Here is a 27,248-nt window from a genome sequence, read left to right as displayed (position 1 = left end):
TATATATATATATATATATATATGTATGTATGTAAATTTCCCTTTTAAGAATTATAGATACATCTACTATCAAATAAACGCAAAATTTGACTTTCTAATTTTTTTTAATAAATAATAAAAAATATAATGTATAGCATTCAAAAACATTCATATTTATAAATGTGGCACTCTATTTCAGATATAGAGTACTCTTCATACTGTTAAATAACAAAAGCCTCAACTGACGCGGAGCTCTTACCCACGCAAATGGACTCCACTGGCGCAGAGCAACTGGCCTAGGGTTTAGCCAATGTCCTCCACGAATCTACCATATTCAGGCGGTGGAGGAGGTGGGAGCGGGGTCCGGCCATGGCCGTCGGCCACATCCGTGTCATCTTCAGGGAAGAGGATTCAGAAAGAAATGATGGAGCTGAACGCCGATCCACCGTCGGATTGCTCCGCTGGCCCTAAAGGCGACAATCTGTACCACTGGATCTCCACAATCATTGGCCCTACTGGTAAATTTAAAATCTTAACAGACTTGATTCTATATTTTTAGTCCTTTTTTTTAAGTTGATGACACTCCTTGTCTTCTTTACTCGGTTTGAGACCATATTTTATTGTTTGCGAACAACAAATATTGATAAGGGTTGCTAAATTTTTTCTGGGAATTGAAATTATTTGAAAATAGGTCTGATTTTAGTTGGCCTGAAGTTGAGATTAATTTGCTTGGAGCGAGGGATGAATTGCTCGAAAATAATTTGTTTAAATCGTGACTAACTTGATAAATATGCTTGTGTGCGTTGCGTGCCAGAGGCTATGTTGTTTTAGATAGAGAGTTTATTAATTTTGCTGGGAGCAATGATTTACAGTCAACCAAAAAGGTAAAATGAAATGCATTAGATGAAGAAGAGTTATTTAACATGAAAACAATGAAATATATTATGATATATCAAGTCTAATGTAAGGTTTCAATAAGTGGTGATTAGCTATTTCTAATGTAAGGTTTCATATCATACTAATTTTTTGTAAGAAAACAATGGTAGATACCACCTCCTCATTCAAAGTGTTGAGTCTTCCATGAAAATACTAAAGAAAATAATTGTCATCCTCCATTAAAACAAGGGAAAGTTACTTCTGCAAGAAAATTAATGAAAATGGAACAAATGATATTGCTGCAAGAAAGAAATGGCAGGAAAAATTATCGTATAGTGTGCATAACATTGTTGTCATAAATAAGATAGAATTTGAATGAGAATGCAAATGAGTTAATGCATTGTTAACGTGATGGAAATCTATGATCATTGACGGATGTGTGAATTTCAAACTATATGTTGACTCTTTTTTATTTGCATAGTGGAATGTTGTGGCCAAAACGTGACTTGTAATTTGGGAACAATTGTCACTGGAGCAGCGACGACTTAGCTGTAATGATGGATTGTGAAAATGGAGAGGTTGAGTGATTGGGAGTGAAGGATGCATGTTTCCTAAGCTCAAACGAGGCGGAATCGTGATAGAAATTTTGGAAAGGGATGTTCTTAAGACGTTTATTGGGAAAGTGAATAAAAGTGAAGGATTTGGTGGTGTTGTAGCTAAATTCAAAAGGAATTTTATTGTCTCTAGGGGAAAATTTTTTTCATAGAACTATTGGCGGAATGTGTGTGGAATCTGGCTGGCTATGATTGCAAGACTCTAGTTTTGGCTTGGCACAGTGAACTTGGTTTTAGTTTTGGCTGTGTTAGATAGCCAAGGCATATTTAAACTATAGTGGCATTGTACGGGGTGGAGTTGATGCAGGTCCTTTTCACTTGCATGATTTTTAACAAGCGGATTGGCAAGATACAATTTCATGATGGATCTTGATGAGATGGCATGGGATGGATGACAAATTTGGAAGTCGATGTGGAAGTTTTTGGTTGTGAGAGGTTTAGTCGGTTGATGCAAGAGATGAACCTTGTTTCTTAGTGGAGGCAGAACTTAGTTTCAAAGCGGAGATAGATGAGAGACACGATAAAAACTAGATTTGTTATTGTTTGAGAATGGAGGTGGAATTAACAACGAAAGCACCATTGATGTGATCCTTGATCCTAATCGAGCTATGCAAGCTTACCAAAGCTCCTAAAAGAAGAGTAAAAGATAAAAGAGTAAACATACTCAGTATAAATCATATCCTCATTGCTTCAATCAATGGGTATTCATAAAGTACATTGCTCATCTTAAGTTAAGTAATATATTAATTAATCACATTTAATTGCTATATTAATTACACTTGGGTTCACATCATAATCTCTCCCTGAGCCTGCATAGGCACAAGTAGGTTTGGTAATCTTGTCTGAAACTTTAAACTTCTTTGATATTCACTTTGATATTATTTGATTCAAACTAAAATTAACATGCCTTTAATTGAAGATGGCTCCCTTGAACTAAATTCAATTCAACTTGAAATCAACTCGATATACGATATATGCACATATTTATATATATAGCCACATGTGTATATACATAGATATGTGCATTCACAATTACATAGCATTATACATTGGTTCCAACACACACATATTTGCATTTATATATAATATATCTGTTATTATGACTTCATAAATAAATTTTGAATTTTTTTATATAAATAATAATCTTGATTTGCGATTAAAAATATTTATAAATTTTGTAGTTTGTCTTGCATCAAGTTAAAACTTGATTCAAAATCTAGAACTTTTCGCTTGAATCGAATTGAAACTGAAATCCTTCATTTTGATTTTATGTCGGTTCGTTCAAATTTGTCTCAATTTCACCTATGGAGTGAGCTCCATGCATTGAGTAAGCCCATTTTAATTCTTATGATGAGTCTTTTAGGGCTCTACTGTGAGATGAGTTGCTTTTTAATTTATGGTGAGTGATTTTGATAGTGTATGAAATTTGCAACTATAATTTTATATGAATCCTTTAATTTTTAAAATGCAACTATATGACTGCTAAATTCTTTTTGTCTATGTTATCGTGTATTCTCTTTTGTCAGCCAAGTAATAAAATGCCGTAGCAAGCATGAATGGATTTGCATTGGATTTATCGTAAATTCAGCCAATTGCGAAAAATAGGGGAGTTTAATAAGACACTTACCTAAATCCATTTTCTTCTTTGCGGTAACGAAAACCCCAGATTTTATAAATCTGATCGATAGATGGATTTAATGGATTTGAGGAAGGTTTTGTCGTTTCTCGTTGCACAGGAGGAAGAGACGCGTTCGTCAAACATTGCAAACGGTTTTAACTGGATTTAACTTTAATCATGCCAAACATTTTTCTGGATTTAACACATCTGGATTTAATAAATCAAGCTTTACATGGTTTACTAAAATCTATTTAACTTGAATCCTCGGTGCGGTCAAATACTCCCTTAATCTCACTTGATTTCTGGTAGTCTGCCTAATTATTTTCTGTTGGTAAAACAACGCGGACGCACCATACCTTTCCTTATTTTATTTCTTTTTTAAATGTTTTGCTAATCTGTTGTGAATCTGTGATTAACCCTATACGTAAGAATTAACTGTTGAGAATGCCATTCTTGCACATTGTTTACTATTCCTGATAATTCTATGTTATTTCCTAATTTTCTTTTTTTTTATTTTTAGATTTATTTTACTCTGATTTTTTTTATTATATTTTTGTCCATTTATAGGATCACCATATGAAGGTGGAATATTTTTTCTTGACATTACTTTTCCGTATGATTATCCATTCAAACCTCCCAAGGTACAGCAATTGTTATTTATGAACCGCACTTTAGATATTATACACTTTGGGTTGGACAGCCATTTACTTTTATTATTAGATTTGGTTTGTCATAATTGTTATTTATTTTCTACATTGGTTGTATTTTGAAAATTGCACCTTTCTCACGCCTGACTGCACCTATTGAATGTTGGCTGGCCTGTGCATCTTAAAAATTGCGCCTTTCTCCACACATTCGTCCCCCTACAGAATTGTCACTTAATATCCTTTAAGTATATTTTTCTCTGCTCATTATTGAACGACATTTTAAGTTTATTTTGTTTGATATTTTTTGTGCTACTTCTATTTGTATTATTTGTGGTGTGGCGTTTTTTCATCTGGATTCATCTTCTACTGTTCTTTATACATGTTCAAATCATGTAAGTGTATTTTTCAATATATGAATTTCTACAAATGCTACTTCTATTCATCTTCTACTGTTCAGTATACATTAAACACTGCACCAAAATTTTTTTACTTAATTTCCTCCATAATCTCCTCCATGGCCTTAGCCTCTGCGGCATTATGCCTTCTCTGTTAAGTTTGTTGAAAGTTGTAGGACTCATAGCTACTGTCACCCCCCTTATCTTTAAAATGTGAAAAAAAACATTTTTTTTCATTGTCACTTACATGCTACCTTCTCAAAGGAAATAAACTTCTCCTAAATCAAATAAATACATCAAACATATGGGTGAAGTTTAATATTAGTTCATTTTCTTTTAGGGGCATTTACATACACTCCACCCAATTCACCGATGTATGTACATATCTAACACGTAAATTATATTTTTTTACGTTTATAACACCCAAATCTTTCATATCACATTAAAAATGCCACTATTTTACCTTTTAAAAAGTAAACTACACCTTTGCTTGCATAGGAAAGGTGGCAAATGGGTAAAAATTGAAGTTTAGGTGTTAGATTTAGATATGTAAATACATAAGAATTAATTGATATTTATGTAAATCACCCTTACTTTTATCAGTTCCAATTTTATTTCATTTTAAACTCATCTATCTCAATTTCGTCGAACAAAACAGTGGCTAAGCTTTCCCTGTTTATAATCTAAAGAATGTGAGTGTTTGTATTGAATAAATGTTGATATTGACATAATACCAATGCGACAGTCACTGTCATTCATAGCTCTACAGTGGAATGCTGAAACAATGTTATACGTAAACTGCTAATATTCCACCGAATTAATTGACAATTTTGAATATTCTTGAATTGATGCACTAACTAGTTCAAAAGAGGATTGAGTCACATTCTTTAATCTCTTTTTTTTTATTATTGGAAGATTTGCATACATGACAACTCAATTCCTATGTATTTACATATCTAGCACCCACACTTCTTTTTTTACACACGTACGACCTTAACTATGCATGAAAAGGTGCATTTCACTTTTTAAAAGTTAAAATGGTGGTATTTTAGGTGTGTTGTGAAATATTTGGGTGCTATAATTGTAAAAAAATTAAAATTTAGATGTTAGATGTGTAAATTCATAAGAATTGAGTGGTATGTATATAAATGTCCTTTTTTTTATTTTAATATTGTATGAAGATCTAGAATCTTTTTTTTATCAATTCTATTCTTTATGTATTTCAGGTGATGTTTAAAACGCGAATATATCACTGTAACGTTGATTCAGGTGGCAACGTGAGTTTGGATATACTGAAGGATAGTTGGAGCCCTGCTCTGACAATTTCGAAGGTGCTGCTGGCCATCAAATCAATTTTCACCAACCCTGATCCTTGTATGTCCTGTATACCTGTTAATCTCATTCTTGTGTTTTCTTTCAGGGATATTTTCAAACATGCCACACAATTTTTATGTACTTACATATCTAACCCCCAAAGATTGATATCTACACTTATAACACTTTGGCGTCATAAACCTATGCATGAAAATGTGTTTTTTCACTTTTGAAAAGATACTGGAGGAGGAAGTCCAAACCATAGAAGAAATACAATATCATTGTTGAACTGAAAGAGCTTACAAACACGATGCTTGGAAAGCAAGAAGTACCGATCAACAAACATAAACAACATAAACTATAAAAGATATCCGTGGGAAACGACAAGGGCGGAGACTGTGAGGCAGTGGCATGAGAGGGCTGCGGCGGCGGCAACAACAGAAGAGGGCTGCGATGATTGGGGGAGTGTTGGACAGCTGTGGGGAAGAGCAGGAGGGCTGCGATGGGTGGGAGGAGTGCTGGACAGCTGCAAGGGAAGAGCTGGAGGGGCTGTGAAGGCTGGATGAGGGCAGGTCGGTGATTGGCAGCGGGAAGGAAGGAGCGGTGGCGGCTGGAATGATGGAACGGCAGCAGGAAAACGGACGTACGGTAAGATAAATACCTCCTCGGGGTCGAGCTACAGTCGGAGCTCCACTCGGACCTTTGGAGACGGTCACCACCTAGGATGAGGGACAATCAGAGCACTTCCTCGCCTTTGGATACAGTCTTCGAAGGCAAAAATAGGATGTTCGTGGCTATCCAAACAGAATGTTAAATTCTTAAGCAACAAAAGACCTCCTCCCCTTAGCAAAACAACCCCTATATATAAGAGAGACTGGGACTTCTATTCGACAAAGCTTCTAATTAAGAAATGGAATATAATAGGGATCATAATAGGCAATATTTTAAATTAAGGAAGAGAATAAAAATAATAAGGATTCATAATTTAGATAATATTTATAATAAGAAGAATTTAGAATAGGTAAAAACTAATAAAAATAATAGAAATTCATAATTGGCTAGTGTTAGGAAGAAAAGATGGGAAAAAGGAAATAGGGAATAGGAGGAACGGAAAAGAGGGAAGGGAGGGGGGGGGGGGGGTCGCCCTTGAGAACAGATTGGTTTTTCTCCAAAGCCCCGCGTTAGTAGTGGAGCTTTGACCTCATTTTTCGCAATTTCTGAATCCTCAAGTACGGTGTCAGATCTGCGACACTAAACTTGGTTGAAATGTTATAGCCCCCTGGTAGGTCAATCTTGTTGGCATTGTCATTTCAAAACACATTTTGGTAGAATAGTTATCCCTCCACCTTTGGCACGCCTTAAGCTGGAACTGTATGTAGACGGGTATTCTCATCACTCAGGTATCGAGCCATTCCAGGGATAACCTGCTGCTTCCATTCCTCGCAATTGGCTAAGTGCAGATGAGGAACTGGTATGGGAGGAGAGATCAATGCTGGGGTGAAATTTGCGGCAAGTTGCACCCCACTCATTAACACTTCCTTAGGAGGGACCTCTTTACCAACGGGACCTGGATCCTATTGAAGATTTTTCATCCCCATGAAGCTCTTAGGGCCCATTACGATGTTGGGATTCACTTCATTTGTCAGGACATCTGGTGATGGGCACCATATTGGACTGAAAATAACGTTTGAATAATCCCCGTAATATTTATGACTTCTGGCATTTTGGACCTCTTTCCGTAAGGGTAACTCAGGAAGGGTTCTACACATGTAAAAAATCTGCAATGCTCATATCTGTGGTAGTCCTGTATCGGTGGTCGACTCCTCAAACTCATGCCCTTTTTTGATATCCTAAGTTATTTTTGTTGATGTTCCTCTCAATGTTTGTGAAACAGTAGCTTGAGGTACCATCACTTCATCCTTTGCATGAATGCTTATTACATCAAGGTCACTATCTTTCCGAACGGCTACTGTTACCTCAGGTGGAATCTCTATCTTGTGTTCAACTTGAATTGGCGGTATCTCTTGTTGGCTAACGATGGTAGATTCTCTTTGAATTCTGTATCTCTTTCCAGATCGTCGTTTATCTCACCTAGAAGTTGGTTCTCCTCGTTTATGTCCTCACTGACTTCAGTGTCTGTTGTGTCGTTACCAAACTTTTTTATGACACTTTGCTTGGTGAAGTAGATCACTCTCTTGGTTATGAATTCTCCTTCAACTTGTCCAAAGGCGTGACACTTGCAACATTTTCTGGTTATGACAGTTTTGTGGATTGATTTCATTGGATAGTAGCAAGGGGGGTCGCTTGGTGATGCAGTCTCTCCACTTCGGAACCTTGAGTCTGCGACTTTTTGGCAGTAGTAAGTTGGGAGGAACTGGCGTTGTGTTTCCCGCTTCATCTTTATATCTTCGCATTCCCCTCTTTGACCTTTCAGATCACAGTCGAGGGTAGTCTTCTATTGGATTTCATCTTCTATGTCTGTAATCCATCGTTGAATGCGGCGGGTATCTCATCTTATCTCTTCTCGGAAAGGCTCAGGCATGTATCTCATTAGTGGCATGGTTATGATTTAGAATCATAAAGGAAAAAAATTTTAGTGGAGGTGAAAGAAGGTGAAAAATAATTGGGTCAAGATTGCTGATTTTAAAAATCAACGGGGGGATTAGGCTTAGGAACGTGTGGCAGTGGAATGTGTATTGGGTGGTAGGAAGGAAGTTTTGTGGGTCATAGCGGACGCTAGGAACTATGATTGGGCTAGCTCTGATACCAAATGACATCTGAGGAGGAAACCCAAACTACAGAAGAAATACAATATTATTGCTAAACTGAAAGAGCTTACAAACACGACACTTTGAAAGCAGAAAATACTGACAAACAAACACAAATAACATTGACAATAAAAGATATCCGTGAGAGACAACGAGGACGGAGGTTGCGAGGCGGTGGTATGAGAGGGTTGTGGTGGCAACAACAGCATGAGAGGGTTGCGATGGTTGGGGGAGTGTCGGAAAACTGTGGGGAAGAACAGGAGGGTTGTGATGGGTGGCAGGAGTGTTGGACAGCTGTGGGGGAAGAGTAGGCGAGCTGCGGTGGTTGGAGTAGTGTTGGACAGCTTGAAGAGCGGGAGGGGCTGCGATGGCTGGATGAGGGTAGATTGGTGATTGTCAGCGGGAAGGAAAGAGTAGGGATGGCTGGAATGATGGAATGATAGCAGGAAAACGTGTGTACGATAAGATAAATGCTTCCTCGAGGTCGAGCTATCGCTGGAGCACCACTTAGACCCTTGGAGACGTTCACCACCTAACACGAGGATACCCGACGCACTTCATCGCCTTAGGATACAACCCTCAAAGGGTAAAACAGGACGCCGGTGGCTGCCCAAACAGAACGTTGAATTCTTAAGCAACAAAAGACCTCATTCCCTAAGCAAAATAGCTCATATATATAAGAGAGATTAGGAATTATATTTGATAATGTTTTTAATTAAGAAATAGAATATAATAAATAAGGATTTATAATAGGCAGTGTTTAAAACAAGGAAGAGAATAAAAATAATTAGAATTCATAATTTAGTCAATGTTTAAAATAGGAAAAATTCATAATAGGCAATGACTAATAAAAATGAGAAATTCAGAATTGGCAAAGTGCTAGGAAGGAAAGATGGGAAATATGAAAGAGGGAATAGAAGAAAATGAAAGTAGGAAAGGGGGGGAAAGGGGGGGAAAGGGGGGGTGGCAACTCTCCCCCTTTTGAGGACCAGCCGGTTCCTCTCCAAATCCCCGCGTTAGCGATGGCCGTATTGTTTACATGATGCAATAATTTGAGAGTTATGCATGTAAATATGAATGTTTACGTGTTAGATATGTAAAAACTAAGTATTGTGTAAATGACCCTTTTTTATATGTTTTCTTATATTCCTTGCTCTAATGTTTCTAGGTTGTGTAATTCTGTGTTGTTCCAAACTATCATGTTTTATAGAGGTGTCAATTCGGGTTATAGGGTCAATTCTACTTCGATTCAAATTTGACATAACTTAAAATTGCATGATCTAAACCCTACTCGCGTTCAACTTGATTGATCTGAGTCTAACCTGCAGAACCTATTTAACATAAGTCTTTATGACTTTTTGAGTTAAGTTTAGATTGGTAGGTCAACCCGAGAGCTACTTGGTTAACCCAAATCTAGATTTTCTAAGTTTTTCCAAGTTGCGATTGGATCGGGTTATTAGGTCAATGTTCGACACCTCTATGGCTGTGGGATCAAGCCAACTATATTTGACCATCGAAAGTAAAAAATGAAACCAGGTTCACCAACCACTAAACTAAACAAAATTGTTTAATTTGATGTTAATGGTGTATGTTTGGTTTTTGGTTGTTTTTAAATTGAAAGGACACTATTGTTTTGGTTGATTGGTAGTTTGATTTGATTTAAATTTATGGGTTTACCATAAATCTAAAATAAATAGTTTTATTTTAATTAAAAATCAATTTTTAATATATGTTGTTAGATGAGCAAAGATGCACCCCGAATCCGATAAGTGGTATATTCTGTAACGCAAGATATGATGAAATGAATTGAACTTGTTTTGTATTTTTACAAGGGAATGTGTATGTAAATAACAATAGGAATAAAAACAAAAATATAATTTATTCCATAATTAATAATTCACCTGTATAACTAATAGGAAAACAAAAAATTGTCTAAATCAAAATTGCAATGATAAAAATAAACGACTATCTAGACCTAAAAAAAGAAAATACAATAGTTAAAATAAATATTGAAAAAAAATACACCAAGACAAAAAAAATTTAAAATTTAAAAGTCTGCTCTAGTGGAGACGGTTCTACCGGTGGTTGAATAGATAATGTTATGCAAAATATCAATGTGTGAGTTTAACAAACAAACTCAGTAAATAACAACTATTTATTAAAATATATATGACAAAGAGAATTTAACTTGCAATATGAATAACTAATATAAATGATTAATACGTGCATGTATAACATCATAAAACAACATGAAAGTGATAAATATCAATTATGTTTAGTTGTAACTATAAAATATGCAATTGTTTTCGATCAGATTTCTTATTATTTAGTTTTTTATTATTATTTATATAGTCAGTTTTAACACACACCTTGAAACCAAAAATGTCAATACTATCCCCCAAGTAAACTCGACAATTTATTGTAGAATCGTCACTCTATGGGCTCATCGGCCCGGTAAGCCAAAATTCAAAAAAGTTCTATTGACTTATATGTCATTACACAAGCATACCAAATTTTTCATAGGTATAATATGTAAGCAACATGATAGTTCATGTAGGCTTGTGATATGACAAATGCAAATTCATATTAGCGAAGTGCTAGAAAAGAAAGTATCATAATTGTAGGATTAACTCAATTATATAGGAAATTTTACAGTAATAAATTAAGACTATGATTTTATCATGAGCAATAATTAAAGCCTCCAACAAGTACGTAACATAATTGAAGTATCAAATGCATGACTTAACAATCCTATAAAATAGCTATGAATTCACTAAAAATAATAAATATTAACGCCCCTAACTAGAAGGAATGCATTTATCCTCTAATAAAAAGCAGTTACTTACCTCAATGTGGCAACTGCAATACTTATAAATTTAACAGTTCGACTCGCGATCCTATGCTATTAAAAAGTAAAATATAATTAATTATAAAATTAAATTTATTTTGTTCGTTAATGTAGGTGAAACCTAATCGACATTTGTTATTATCATCATTGTCATTATATTAAGCCATTATTATATTATTTTAAAAGAAGAAAATTATGAATCTAATTAAACTTAACTCTAACTAACGTAAATAAAATAATTTCTGATTGTACCGGGTTGTTGATCCCGTTTTCCTATGTTTTGCCTTAAATTCAGGGTTTAGTCAATCTCTTTGGAAGCGGATTAGAGGGATTTAGAGGAGCTGAAGCACAGAGGCTGCTAGAATCAAGTAGGAGAAAGACGAGGGTTACTTTCCTCGGTGGTTTCAAGTAGGAGCTTGGGGAAGGAGGAGGTGGGTTTCAATTGTCTTTGCATGCCACGATCCGTTTGTTGTTTTCTCAACTCGCTCTAATCACTACTGTGTCGCCAGCGTTGGGTTACCTAGCTGATGGCTTTGGGTGAACAACGAGAGAGAAAAGAGGAGGGAGATTGGTGGTTTCGGTGGGCATGGGAGGAGATAAGGGGGGAGGTGAGCTTGTTCGGTGTCCTAGCCCACACTTGGCTCTTATAGAGAAGTGAGTAAATCTGGAAGATGGCAGGAGTGAGCGGGAGAAAGAAAAGGAAAGGGTCGTGATTTGGGAAGGTTGTGAAACCAGAAGGAAAGAAAATTAGTTTGAGTGATTGTGGGAGAAAAAAAAAAGAAAAAAATTTTCAGTGCTTACCCTTTCAACATTGGATATTTTTTTTTCAATTTTTAATATTAGAAAGGGCATTTACATACGTACCACCCTATTCCTTTGTATTTACATATCTGACACCTAAACGTTATTTTTTTACATTTTATACCATCCATATCTTTCAGATCACATCAAAAATATAACTATTTTAACTTTTAAAAACTGGAATACACATTTTCATGTATAGGTAATATGGCATATATCTAAAAAATTGAAGTTTAGGTGATTGATATGTTAATACAGAGGAATTAAGTAGTATGTTTGAAAATATTGTCAATAATAATAACGATTGCTTTTTTTTGGTAGATAACCCACAGGTTTCCAGCATTGCTCGCTTGTACTTAACTGATAGAGCGAAACATGATCAAATAGCTGCGGAGTTTACCATGCGTTTTGCCCGGTAAAATTGAATGCTTTGTATTTCAACTTTTATTTTTTACCAGAGAGAGTTAATTGGATGAGAAATATTGAGTAAATGAAAATTTGGCTTCTATACTGAATATTTTGTTAGTATTTTAAAGTTATATTTTATGTTATAATATTTTATTAATATGCTGTCCATTTTCATTTAGATAACTCTCCATTGATGAAGTCTACTGTGGGACTGTGGCTTGAGTGGCTTTTAAATAATGTGCTTTGGCTTCAGTAAAATTCTTTTCTCACAAATGGTATTGATTTGCAAATTTTTTTTTTGTGGTTAAATTTTGCTTAATTTCTTTTGCAATAATAGTATTATTTCTGTATATGGTGGATGTTTTGCAGTTGTCCCTTGTGCTTTAAATTAATTTGCAGTTTACTCCCTCCCATAAATCAAAATAGCAACGCCATATATCTTGCTATCAATGCACTTTTTTCTTCTTTCATGGCTGTTTAGTTTTAAAATAACACTTACCAGTTGACACTAATTATAAGATTTATTAAAGCTTGTTAAGGCAGTTATCATACAGACCCTTAACTAGTTGTGGTCAGTTTTATAACTTCTCATTTTCTTTAAAAAATAAAAAATAATAATAAATAGTTTTCATTTTCCTTTTCTTTTTATTTTCGGTCATATATATTCTATTAAAATTTTCACTTCTGTTATGCACAAAATTATTTTATCATCCAATGCTTAGATGTATGCAAGATCGTTTAACGTTTTTGCTTGTAGGGCTTAATTCAATTTTCTTTTGCTATATAATAGAAGTTTTCATGCTTAAGTGACATTTTTTCTTTTTTATTCATTTATTTTTTAAAAAAAAATTAAATCCATTTTTAAATATTTTGAGTATTTTTTAAATAATTACTATCATTAAATATATATTATTTTAATTCAAAGTATAAATAAAATAAAATTAAACTAAACAAACTTAAAAATGGAAATGATCTCAAAAGATCTATGGGATGTTTTGTTTATTGAAAAAGTAATGTAGTCTAAAAAGAATGTAATGGAGAACTAATGTATTGTATTTGAAATACTTTGAAGTTTGGTTTATTTTAAAATAAATGTACGATTTCATTATTGTTTTATAATTTTAATTTTTTTTTGGTTTGAAGTTGAATGAAAATAATGTATTTTAAATTATGTGAAGTCTTAAATAAATTATCGGTGGCTAAAGGTGATGGTGGACATTGGAGAGGGACAATGTGGTTAGTGGCAATCGGTGGCAGACGACGATAGGGGAACATTTTACATAGACGAATGCACAAGAAAGAACTAGAAGATAGATTCTAAATGCATTCATATTTTATGCTGCATTTAAATTTCTTCTGATCAAATGCTTGAATTTTCAAAATCTCTGCAAAAAACTATAAAATACACTCTTTTTACAGCCAACCAAACTGCCGCTTGGTAAATAGGATATGTTATGATTGTCACCTTAAGTTGTTTCCAAGGATCCGTTAATGTTCTTTTTTAATCATTGTTAGTGGTTGGTGATAAGTAGTTGATCAAAGCAAAAGTAGATAATTTTAAACTTAGAAGAGCAATGTATAAATGATGTCATTTATTTATTTGACATGTGGACGGGGCAAATAATATTCATGATTATTCAATCTATCTTTTGACTAGTTCCAATGCCGTACATAAGGTATATAATTATTTAAGTTGTTTTAATCATTTTTTATAAGTGATAATTCAATTAATTTTGAATGTTGAGGCCAAAAATATGCTTTGTGCATGTTTGTTGTGAATTAAAATAAATAGTAAGACTTATAGTAAGAATTCCAAATTTTAGGTGAAATATTTTTAATTTTTACAATAAATAATGAAGAAAGAGAGATTATACTGAGATTTTTATCAAACCAAAAACAAATATGGTTGAATTGAATGTAAAACACACTCAATTAATTAAAAAGAAGTAAATTGAATGAGACATCTCATTTTTTTATGTAAAAAACACTTAAAAGGAAAAAAATCACGGTGTCTGACCTAGTTGAAACAATCTACTATGATGGTGAGTACATAGGTTCAATCTTCTTTAAATTAAGGAAGATAGAGTAACAAAGTTGATCATTATGAATTTATTGTAGTAGAGCATCGATAATAATTCTAGTCTGGATGTAATGAATGTAATTTTCAGTGATGGCGGGTTACAAGGGTAGTAGTCAATTATTATGAAGACAGTAGTCTGCCATGAAGATTATAGACTAAGATTGTAGTGAAAGTCGTGCTATATTTGGCCTTGTGGGCCGAAGATGGTTGCTTCACGAGCTTTGGTTGACCATAGAGACCGTCAAAGAAAATTGCGGGATATATTTAGTATGTATGTTAGAATCGCTGTTATATTTAGTTTGACATAAGTGTAATATATAATAAATCTATCAAATTTATTTTGCACTTATCTCAATAACTTTTAATACTTCACGTGCCAAAATTTGATTAGGATATCCAAAACTACTAATGTAGTTGACTATATTAGCACTGAATTTAAAATTGTTATGCGACTGAAAATTTGAGAATGCTTAGGTGTGTGTTAACTTATGATAAATTTTCCCTAAGATCCTGAAGAAAATTATCAAACTTGAGATTTCTTGTAAATTGTTATTATTTTATTCTCACTCTCATATTATTTTATGCTCACTCTCATAACATGATTTGTTATATTAAATAACAACAAACATGAATATTTTCCAATTCCTTTCAAATGCCAATAACTATAACTGTTTAATAAATTATATGTATATATATCTATAATAACAATAATAATACTAATTAATACTTTGAATTTAATTAAAATAACCCTTCATTGTTTAAGCAGAACACACCATCTCATCTTTCTATAAACAAACATATGCTAACAAACAGACATCAACGGTGAAAAAAACTCAAACCAAGGGAAACCATTTTCCTCTAAAAGACAAATTGATCAATAAATCCTAAAATCTCCACATTATCTTCCTTCAATGTTCACCTTCCTTCTGGATTGACAAATTGCAAAAAAACTGACATTCATTTAAATCATTCAATTCCTCTCTCATTTCATTAGCATTTACATCACCTCCATTTGACAAATTAAGAAAATGACTGCTGTTCCCACTCGCATGAGAGCTCACTTCTTCATGTTCATAACTCTCTTGCAACTGCAAAGCAAACTTAAGGATCCAAAGCACATCACCCATGGCCGGCCTATCAACTCCTTGCTCCGATACACACTTTTCCGCCGTCTCCACAAACTTATTTAAACATTCTAACTTAATCTTTCCTTTCAGGAAAGAATCTAGAATCTCTGTAGTTGTACCTTTTCTTTTATTATGAATTGCCCAATCCACAAGCCTAACTTGGCCGGTGTTTGCCTGTAACAGGGATTAGCGTTAAATAAGAATTATCAAATCCGATAAATCCTTCCACGGAGCTTTCACGAAGATGAAGATCATCAACCGCAAAACAGATCTTTTAAATTCGACTCCTATTTTAGATCTATTAAATCTGGATTTACATCTCTATTCGACTGAACATGGGAAGAATAGAAGAAAGCAGCGAAACACAAATAATGGGAAGAATAGAAGAAAGCAGCGAAACACAAATAAATTAGATTTAACCGAGCTTCGGACTTAAGTTTGATTTATTTATTTATTTTTATTTTATTTTTTTACGTTTGCCTGGATTTAAGTTAAATCGATGCCTGAATCCTTTTAGTAGTAGTTAGTTGCCGTCTCCTGAAGTGTTCAAAATCAAGATATCCAAAGCTACCTTTCACCACAGTGCTTACATGAGACTGGTTAATCAATGGGGCTATCTTCGACAGCCCAAAGTCAGAAACTTTGGCCATGAAATTCTCAACCAGAACTTATCTGTAGGCTTTACATCCTTATGAATGATTGTGGGCTTAGCTTATGTGTGAAGGTAATGAAAGCCCTCTCGCCGCTCCTATGCAGATCTCTAGCCTCTGTTTCCAGTACAAAACAGGCTTGTCTATTTTATAAAAATGTTCTCTTAGCGTTCCATTAGCCATATAGTCGTAAATTAGACACATTTCATTGTCTTCTTCACAGTATCCGATGAGTGAGACTAGGTGCTTGTGCCGAAGCTTGTAAAGCATTTCGATTGCTGTTTGGAATTCATGCAAGCCTTGTTCTGAATCAAGATTTGCTCTTTTGATAGCAACTTTGGTTGCGCCTCCACCAATTATTCCTTTATACACTTGTTGCCATGTTCGAAAGGTGGCTGCTTGCGCAATTTTTCGAGAAGATGGTGGATTTCCTTCCAGTAGTATGAGAATTCTCGGACAATGGTGGCCAACATGAGCTGCTAACATCAGATACATCATCAATTGATAAACTATGAAAAAGAGGGCAAAGATGAGACCAGCAGCGACTGCAAATGTGTTTCCACCGATCACATGGGATTTCTTACTGGAATAATCTTGCTGAAATCTTGGTGAAGTTATTTCTAACTCATTCTCGAGCAGCGCCGACTGCTTTGGATTCAGTCCGGCCAGGGCCGAACCCATGTAGGAACTATGGAGGCAATTACCCCACCCCACCCCAATTCAGATTTTGATTTATATGGGAGATCAAGTTGATCTTTTGTCCTCTCCTGAAATATAAGTTTACTGTTTCTTGGTCTAGCCTCTCTCATGTTGGCAAGCTGAATTTCACAGAAATGGAGTCTCACCACGTAAGTGAAGTTGCTGTCGATTTGAGAAGACCGTGAGAGGTTATATTGGATTAAAAAATTAGCAAGATTTCTCATATGAGAGAGATGGACGTTGGCAGGGATGATGATACTCGTGGCGGAACACGGTAATGTCCACCGAACTTGAAAATTACGGAACGTGAAATTTATTGATTTAACAAAGCGGTGGATTGAATTTCAATTTTTTTTTTATGTTTGACGGGATTTAAGTTAAATTTAGGTTAAATTCGATAAATAGTATGCAACCAAACACCCCATCATTTAGAAAAAAAAAATTAGAAAGCTTTTAAAGTAGTTATCATACAGTCCTTTAACCATTTGTGGTCAGTTTTATAAATTCTCATTTTCATTTATTTTTTCTCAACTTTACATAAGAAGAAAAATCTATTTTTAAATTTATTTCTCCATTATTTATATATATTTCTTGTGGCCTAAAAGGCAAAATATTACTCACATCATTTATTCATTTGACATGTGGATATGGTAAAAACGAATTCATTATTATTCAATTTATTTTTTGACTAGTTCCAAACACATACAATAAGTGTATAATTCTCATATTGATTAAGGTTGTATTTATTCATTTTTTATAAGTGATTATTAAATTAATTTTGAATCTGGATGCCAAAAATATTGCACTTAATATGATTGCATGTTTGATGTGAATTAAAATAAATAGGAAGGCTGATGGTCAAAATTCCCAATTTTAGGTGAAATATTTGTCATGTTTTACATTAAAAAATTTAAAAATTAAAAGGGAGATTATAGTGATTAAAGTGTGAAAGTGGTCCCTGACTCTTTACATGGAATATTTTTAGTCTCAAAATTTATAGAAGTGTCTAAATAATTTTTAGACTTTTTATATTGGGAAAATATTTGCGTACGTAAGACAGCGCTGCGTACGTCAGAGGGTTATTCAAAGGGTATAGGGGGGTTATATCCGCGTTATACCTCATGTAACATTCCTGTAAACTACATGTAACTTACTTGCAACCTACAAATAAGTTACGCGCTTCTGTAGTTCCGATATGTACATGTGAGTTACAGGGAGGTTACAATGGAGTATAATGTATATTGAGGCCGAAGTACGTGCACAAATATTTTCCCTTTATATTGAGGCCGGAGTAGTTCTTATGGAGAACTATTAGAATTTAATTTTAAAACAATTAAGAAATATTTTTGCAATTCTATAAATTTTGGGTCTAAAATTGCCCTATGAAAATAATCAACAGACTATTTTTTTTTATACTTTGCTCATTTTTTTAAATAATAATAATTAAATTTGAGATAAATGAATGCTTCTTATGTTGAATTCGTGTGTCAAAACTCCCATTGTCTTGCAAATTTAAAATTTCTAATCAGCTCCTGTGATTTTCCATAATTTTCAAATTCAAGTATTATGATGATGTTCTTATGAATATAACAGCAAATATGATTCAAAACGCTGTCAGATTTCATTTATTTAATTGTCAGTTCAAAATCTAGGACAATGATTAGTATTTATTAACAAAATATTTGAATATGAAGACATATATAAAAGATAAAGGAGGGATTTGCATGCATGCCCTATAATTTTTATGTATTTATATGTATGCCACCTTTTCTATGTATGAAAATGTGTATTTCACTTTTTTGAAAGATAATATGATGGTATGTTTTTTATGTGATGTGAAATATTTGGGCGTATAACTATTAAAAATAAAGTTTAGGTGCGAGTAGTGTTGTAATAGATCTGAGTCGGGTTGAGTATATCATAGTTTGGACTTGGCTTGATACGGTTATAAGTTGTTTATGTTCGGTTTGAACTTGCGTCGAGCTTTCACATATATTGTTCAGACCAGTTTGAGTTGTTTAAAATTTTCAATGTTTGAACTTGATTTGTTTTTAAACAAGCTAATAAATGAGCTAAAAATTCAAACGAGTATCTAGATTTTCATTTAAAAATATAAATTTTACAAAACTAAATAAATAAGTAATTGAATAAATCAAATAACGTGTATATGATTTAAGCAAATAAATTGACTCGCATATTGTCATCTAATGTCTATAATAAATATATTCTCACATGCATGAATTTTAATATAGAAAATAAAATAATAAAACAAGGGAAAAAAAAAATTTAATGTACTAGTATAACAAAATAACTCAAAATGTGTAATAATTAATCGATTGGTGAAATAATTGAGAAAAATCAAAAGAAATAAAAAAGAAATAACAACAGTGATGTTAATTCTCAAATAGTTAAAAATTAATAATAAAATAAATATATGAATAAGAATTAATCTAAAAAGGTTATTGATATAATAATATATTACTATGAAATATATAATTAAATAAATTCTAGCAAATTAAATTTAATTTAAATAATAAATCATATACTATAAGAGTTATATTCAAGCGTCACGACGGGAATTTAACAAGTTGTTTGTTGAATAACAAACTAATTTGTTCATAAATACAAATGAATAAGTTAGATTATGTTCATGTTATGTTCAGTCAAAATAAAAATTTTAAAAATTTTGTTCAAGCTTGTTTATTAACTAATTTGGACAAATATGATTGTCTTAATCGACTTGAGTTCAAGTTCGAGTTCGAGTTGTTCATTGAGTGCATTGATTCATTTACAGCCCGGGGTGCAAGACGTGTAAATTACACAGAAAATAGGTGATATGTATACGAACGCCGCAAAAATTAAAAAAAAAATACTTTCATGTTTGCAATATGAAGAAACATAATATATCAAATTTAAAAGTTATTAGTTTTTTTTCTAAGTTCACTAACACGCACTTATATGTGTAAAATCCTTATTTTATGGTTGAAAATAAAGCAAATAATCCTTGGCAAAAGACAAAAAGAAGAAGGCTAATTATTTTCCCATGAAAAGTGAATTTAGCCATAAAGTAATGGCGTGAGAACAACTCCAACCTTCCACCTAACTACAGATGCCTTGTTCATCCCCACCACTACCTTGGTGATGCTAACTTCTTCTCAGTCATTATCCAAATAAAAATTCAAAAAAGTTAAATATAATAAGTAATTCGAAAAGAGTGTGAAAATGGTCCACTATTTCTTCATAGGGTGTCATTTAATTGTCGCGTTGAAACATAATATATTTGTGAATCACACATAGTTTTGACTCATAATAAACAGTAGTCAGCCTTCTCAATTAGCTCTTTCTCATAAAATGATCCCTCAATTTATAATGATGGAGGTATAATATGTGAAGTTACATGTTTGTCTTTGTTTTAATGGGGGTGTTACAATATATTTAGATGTTTTTCTCTGCTTTAGTATGTGTTACAATATATTTTAGGTATTTTACACATGTGAGACTATCACTCGGCTACCTTATGGCTTGGTCGGCTGAGCTTAGTAGGCTTTAGTTTGGTATGACTGAATCGATTATGCTAAGTTGGTGTAGCTGTCAGTTGATCTTATCTGATTTGGGTTGACATAACTGCTTTGGTCAGCTGGATGTTGAGGATCGGCTGAGTTAGTATAACCATCAAACATTTATCTTTGGATGAGGAGCTCATATCGGTATAACAAGACTAGGTCATCAAATTATTTCCATGAGAAGGCTGAGTTAGTATAACACCATAGATAGCTCATTTCTTGATGTTCGGGTCCTTCGAGATATTTGTGGATTTGTTATTGTCGATTTTTGGCCCCTGATGAGGAATCTTATGAACTTCCATGAGAAGACTGGTCATACTGAATTCTTTCTCTGAATCAGATTGAGACGATAGGTCGATGGATGTCTTTGCTCAAGTTGATTGTCCTTAGTCCTTGGTGTGAGTGGTTTACACCAAATCTGCCTATAGCTCCAATTCAGGGGGTTGCATCTGGCCAAGGGGTCATTTAGTCTTTTGTCAGTGAGCTCTCTTTTATTGTACTTCTTTTCTTCTAGGACATTAGATCTCATTGGGATTCATGATGAAGCATTCTTGATGTACATATTTTAGTTTATTGATTTCTTTTCTTCTTGAAAGTGATGCTACCATGAGAATAAGAGAATTAAATACAAAAGTATGTATTTTTTATTATGTAATCTGAGCTTTAATAATTAAATTTCTTATATTTATGTGTTTGTGATTCCTATAAATATGGCATTGATGGGGCTCTTTTAATATTTCATGTTTACTCTGCCTCTTTTATCTAAGCCAATTGATTTTCATGCTCTATCATGTAAAAGCAGTCGTAAACTCCTATTGAGCTCCATGACAGAGAGATGCTTCTTATGGAATTTGAGAAGTCGAAGAGTCGGAGGGTGAGAGGAACAAGATATTAGTTGTTAAGAAAAATAAAATAGACAAGCACGCAAACCATGTGGAGTCGTCTGACTCGCTCTGCAGTTCTCAGACGAGGCAGGATAAGACAGATGATGGAGGCAGAGCAGACAGTTATGTTGTTGGTCGATCAACTCAACCTTCAGCTTTGGCTAGAGGTTAGCTCGTTGAAAAGATCACACAAGAGGCTGTTGATGCTTTGTGGTTGCTCAAGATACAATGAGTTTTCATTGTCCTGTTACTATCTAGTCAGAGTGGTGTGTTGATTCCATGCTTTGAGCTTGATTGATTCTTTGATATTAGGAGATTTGACGTGCGAGTTGGGTTACAATTTTCTATTCTCTTACTTATATTGCCTTTTGGTGAAGTCGAGCCAATGCAGGTTGATGACTCGCCTCCTGTAAATGCTGGTCAGGATCCAACTACAGTGTCGATACCAGCAGCACAAGCGCAGGCTAGAAGCAAGGAAGATGTGGTTGACTGCTAGAGCAGTCCCCTTGACCTATAGTGAGGTGATCGATGGACACAAGATGTTGCCTATATGGTTGACTCGACACATAAATGACATGGATGGCTCCTTCGCTCGGGCTGTTGGGATGTAGTGAGAGGAGAAGATAAAAGAGATGTGTGAGGAGTTTGTGGTTCTTGACCTGAAGCTGTCCAACTTTTGGGAGGCTTACTCGGATCCAAATCGAGGAGGACTGTGTTGATAGGTTTAAACTCGTTATAGAGGTTTTGTATAAGAAGCCACTTTATCGAAGGCTTGTCTCTGAATAAATTAAGAGTATAATTTATAATTTTTTAAAATAAATTATTTTCCTTTTCTTGAACTATGCATTGATGTGATGGCGCATTCTCTAAATCAATGTAATATTTTGTGTGACGGTTTTGCTTCTTTTGTTACCCAATATATTGGGGCTATAAATTGGTTCTTACACTGTATTTTTTACTGTCTCTTTTCACTTTCCTGAACTTCCCAAGACTTTTGCTAATATGAATTTCATGCTTCGTTTGAATGGCTCTAAAGCATTATCCTCAACTCTTCGAGTCAGTGTTCGTGACTGAGAAATCGATTATGATACTTGTGGAGGTAGCCCTTATGCAAGTTAATTATGTATTTTGCTCCATCTTACATCTCTGAGATATTGGAAGGTATGATCTACTGACAAACTTATTTGAGGAAGATTTTGGTTTCTACCAAAATCATTTCAGATGTGGTTTATGGCTACTGTTTTGCTATGAGTTATGAACATTCTTTAATCATTATTGAGTCATCCCCACTCAGATTTTGTTGAAAGGTATATCAGTCATTATGTCTTATGTTATTTATTTCAGTCGGGTAGGGGTTTGGCCGATAATTTTTTTTACTTGCATGTTCTCTTTTTGAGTCGGCTTAAAGGGCTATGCACAGTTTGGTGTTCGCCCGATTCGAGTTGTTGGGCCTAGAAAATAAGATAAAATGTTGGGAATTGTCCTCTTTCTTAGCTCTTCTTATAACAGTTGGGGAAGTCAGACGATTCCAACAAAAGGAGCGTATAAGAAGAAGTAGATTGTAAGAACTTGGACCTGAGACAAAGCAATAAACATTGAAGGAAATTAGCTCTCAACCCACCATTACATCGAGGTTATAGTTGTTAATCGAGTATTTTTTTGTCGGAAAGGTTCGGTCATGTGATAGAGGTATTGTGAGCATAGTCGGATATGCAAGAAGCTAAACAAGAGGCTGATGAAGCCTCCTGAGAGTAACATATTTCTCAGGTGGTGAATAAAAGATGATGATTTAGTGCATCGGGTTGACTTGAAAAAGATGGCATGGTCAATTGGATCGATTAAGATTCTAGTGTAGGGATTTTGAACATCTATGAGGGCTCCGTGTTAGATATCTATAAAAAAAACACATTCTACGACTAACGGGATGCCTCAGTGTGCTCGAACTACTCTCTACTGAAATCACATTCCTTTTCCATAACTGAGGCCACTCATCAACCATTGAGCACCGATCCTTCCTCTTGATGGGTATCTGTCGGTTTACTAATTCTCGAGTACACATCATGTTATCAATATCTCTATTGTGATTTTCTTCTTTCTGCATTACTCTTATTTTTATCAGTTGAATGATTCACACTCACCGATCCTTTTAGGATATTTAATCCTGATATGTTAATGAATACACCTCAAGGGTTATAGTGCAAGACAAGAGAGAGGACACAAAGAGAGAGAGAGAGAGAAGTGCACAATAATGAACATTAATCAATCTTCTCGATTAGCTTTTCTCATAAAATGATCCCCTTATTTATATAGGAGGGGATACAATATGTAAAGTTACATATTTGCCACTATTTTAATTGGGGCATCATAATGTATTTTTAGCATTTTATGTATGTGAGCGTATGGCTAGGCTAACTTCTGGTCTGATCAGCTGAGGTTGGTAAGCCTTCCTCAGTCAATTATGTTAAGATGTCGTAGTCGGTTAGTTGATCTTATCTGACTTTGGGTCAGCAAGATTGCTTTGTTTTGCAAATGTTGTCAATTGGCCGAGCTAGATTAAATATCAATCTTAATTCCTATATGAGATGCTTTTGTCGTCAGAACGAGACTAGGTTATCTAGTAGATGATGAATCACCGCAACCTGATAGATATCTCATTCTTGATGAGGAGGTCATTTGAGATGTTTGTGGGTCATGTTATTACCAATTCTTGGTCCATGACGAGAAATCTTAGAAGGATCATAATAGGCAGCCTAAGGCCTCTGCTCGACTCGATTAGCCTCAGTCCATTTGGTCAAGTAAGTGGGTTCTTTAGTCTTTTGTCTATTTGCCCTCCATCATTGTACTTCCTTTCTTCTGGGTCACGGGATCTCGTTGGGATTTGTGCTTATGCATTCCTAATGTACACATAGAGTTTATAAAAAGTGTCAATCTAGTTCAAAGATTTTTAATATGGTAAAAAATGATTTCGACGAAGGGCTATTTTAACTTAATTAAAAATTAAGCGGGTTGATGTGATATTTTTTATTGACTTGGGAACTAAAATAATGTCATGTAAATAGTCAATCGACTATTATGACACGAGTAAAGTGCCAATATAGTCTTGAACTTTTACATGGGGCTATTTTTACTTTTAATGTTTATAAAAGTGTCCAAATAATCTCATAATGTTTAAATTGGGTCTGAAATAGTCCCAACAGAGAGCTATTGCAGCTCAATTTTAAAATAATCAATGACTTTTTTAACACTTCTATAAACTCTCATATTAAAATGACCCATGTAAATAGTTTTGGACTATTTTGGCATTTTACTTATTAAGACATTTTACTCTAACCAAATATGAATAAAAAGCCAAATATATGATTTTTAAATGAGTTAATCAAGATTACATTTTTAAAGAAGTACTCAATTTTGATGGATTGTGGGTAAAAAGTAATTTAATATATTGGAAAAAATTAATTTATCCAAAATTAACTATGATTAATATGTAACTGATGTTGTTGATAATGTTGAATATTAAGCATAATTTCTCAAAATAAATTTGATTAACGATAAATATAATGTTGCACAACAATGAATATAAATATGTTTTTTATATGTACATGAAAAGACTCATCAAGCTCTCAAGTTGTCGCGTTGCCAAACTGATAACTATGGTTTGTAGAGCAGCCGAGTCATTGGGTTGTCAGGCTATCAAGCTACCAAACCGACGAATTGCCGAGATGACGAGCTAAATTACATAAAAGGAAATGACCTGATACTAAATGACATGACATAAAGCTGAAGAACGCGACATAAAACTGCATGACATTTTATAAATTTATTGGATATGACTTCAGATTATATATTTATACAAATTTTATATCATGTTAAAACGACGCATCAAGGCTTACAAGTAGGGGTAAAATGTAAAAAAAGAAAAAATTGGCTCTCTTCTCATAATGTTACTCTCCCTCTCTTTATTTCTCTCTCTTTTGCTCAATGCAGACATGATTTGGGCATAAATCACATATATTATGGGACTCTAAGCCCCAAAAGAGTTCAATATCTTGAAAGGTGTGGCTAACATAAATATTTTGCTTAAATATGAAATTATGCATGAACATCTCTAGAGGGACACCAATGGTAATGACAGAAATATCTTCATCAGAAGAGACATGATATCTTATCTTTAAATATTCTATTTGTACATCTTTTAAACTCTATTATTTATAATTTGTTGCATTAAAATTTTAATTAGTGCATTCATTTTTTAAACCAAAGAACTTGCCTCTCAAAAACAAGTTTTTTAAGAGAAAAATAAAAAATTTTTGAAATTTTTAGACCCATTCTCACCTCAATAGCTAAAAATTAGAATGACATTCAAAGAACTTTTTTTGAAATATGACAATTGAATAAATTATTAAATTAGTTAACCTGATGATTGAATAGTAGATGATCTCACCCCATGTAATGTTTAAAAATTATAGCGACTACTTCTTATAAACATAACTTTCAAACCCTCAAGAAAATGAAAATCCAAATTTAACAAAACCACTTTTATTTCTTTATAACTTAGTTATATTATAATGAAGCACTAAACATAAATAATAACAAGATTATTTTTTTAATGTTAATACTTGAGGAACTCTCCCTATAAGATCATCAAGTCAACTATAATATAGTTGAAAGCAAGCAATAATGCCATCAGGACGAAATCCTATAAGTACAGCTAAGGTGCCCTCAAGATGATTCCATGCATAAATGTTAAGAACTCTCAGAAATATGAATACATCACTCATTTTTATCAAAATAGTTTTAATTCGTATCAACAAATTCATTTTTTAGAAAAATGAAAATAAACAATGTATAAATTCTTTTTTTTCCATTCTTTTATTTTTTCCGCACTTGACTCTTAAGGAGTTAAGATAAACAAGAAATCAATAAATACACCTTAAAAAACTTACCGATTTATCAAACTACAAGTTGTCGTGCTGACAAGTTGACGAGTACGAGCCATCATGTTGTCGAGCTAATGAGTTGATGAGCAAACGAGTTCTATTCCATGAAAAAATATAATAGAAAAATGTACAACATAATATAAAATCGAATGACATGACATAAAACAGCTGAACACGACATAAATTCACAGAGCATGAGATAAAAATAATTGATAGATTTAATATAACGTATAATTATATATTTTTTTATACCATGATAAAATAACATCCAATGACTTATAAATACAAGTAAAATATAAAAAAAGAAATGAAATGAAAATGAAAACAAATCCCTTTTTTCCCATGAGATGCTAATTTTCTCTATTTATTTATCTTCTTCTACTCAATGCAAGTAGAATTTGAACATAACCCATAAACATTAAGAGAAGCCACGTCATAAAAAAATTCAATATTTAGGAAACATGCAATACATGTGTTTTAATGATTATTTTCAAGAGAAATAACTAATTAATTAAATTATCAAATTTTAATTGCCCAAAAATAAAAAATGTTTACTTATGAGTTTTAATTCCTAGTCACATAATTGAGCGGGTGGGATGCATACTATAAGCATGTTAATTAAAATTAGTTGAGTTTCATAATTTCTTGAGATTTGATTGATTATAAAATAAATTCAAAATCCCTTTGCCCATTGAATTTGAATTATCTTTCTATTATTTAATTATTTTCTTTTAGATGTTACGATCTATTTAAAAATACATTCAATTTTTTATCATAATTTAATAATTTGTGCTGAATATACTATTTACTATTACTATTATTAAATTATATATATATTTAAATAAAATAAAATAAACTGATTGCTAAAAAATAAACAAATAAACATAAAAGAATATTGAATATAAATAATAAATAAATAAACATATTTATGTCATTATATTATTTATATATCCGACTATAATGATTGCGTAAAAAAAATGAAAGTTTAAGAATATACTAAAAACAGAATATTAAAGCCTTATTTTAAAAAAAATCATTTT

The 27,248-nt window shown here is 33.3% G+C and overlaps 1 protein-coding gene and 1 pseudogene across 2 annotated transcripts; one reads left to right on the top strand and one right to left on the bottom strand.

Annotated features, from left to right (window-relative positions):
* Positions 1 to 203: 203 nt before the first annotated feature.
* Positions 204 to 15,737, top strand: LOC110023318 (constitutive photomorphogenesis protein 10). Of its 2 annotated transcripts, XR_002293887.1 has the most exons (6): positions 204 to 497; positions 3,655 to 3,728; positions 5,356 to 5,503; positions 12,182 to 12,275; positions 12,448 to 12,543; positions 15,659 to 15,737. XR_002293887.1 is itself a non-coding variant. In XM_020722654.1 (5 exons), the coding sequence occupies exons 1-5, from the start codon at positions 290 to 292 to the stop codon at positions 12,449 to 12,451; spliced, it is 528 nt and encodes a 175-aa protein (XP_020578313.1). In that variant the 5' UTR covers positions 204 to 289; the 3' UTR covers positions 12,452 to 12,691. The 2 variants fall into 2 exon arrangements, 1 of the variants encoding a protein (XP_020578313.1); XM_020722654.1 differs by lacking the exon at positions 15,659 to 15,737 and having other exon boundaries at positions 12,448 to 12,691.
* A 93-nt stretch (positions 15,738 to 15,830) lies between these two features.
* LOC110023317 lies at positions 15,831 to 17,226 on the bottom strand (annotated as a pseudogene).
* Positions 17,227 to 27,248: the final 10,022 nt, after the last annotated feature.

Source organism: Phalaenopsis equestris, unplaced genomic scaffold (assembly GCF_001263595.1).
Source record: "Phalaenopsis equestris unplaced genomic scaffold, ASM126359v1 Scaffold000224, whole genome shotgun sequence".
Taxonomy (NCBI): domain Eukaryota; kingdom Viridiplantae; phylum Streptophyta; class Magnoliopsida; order Asparagales; family Orchidaceae; genus Phalaenopsis; species Phalaenopsis equestris.
Note: the sequence above shows the minus strand (reverse complement) of the source record. Positions and strands in the feature narration are given on the sequence as shown.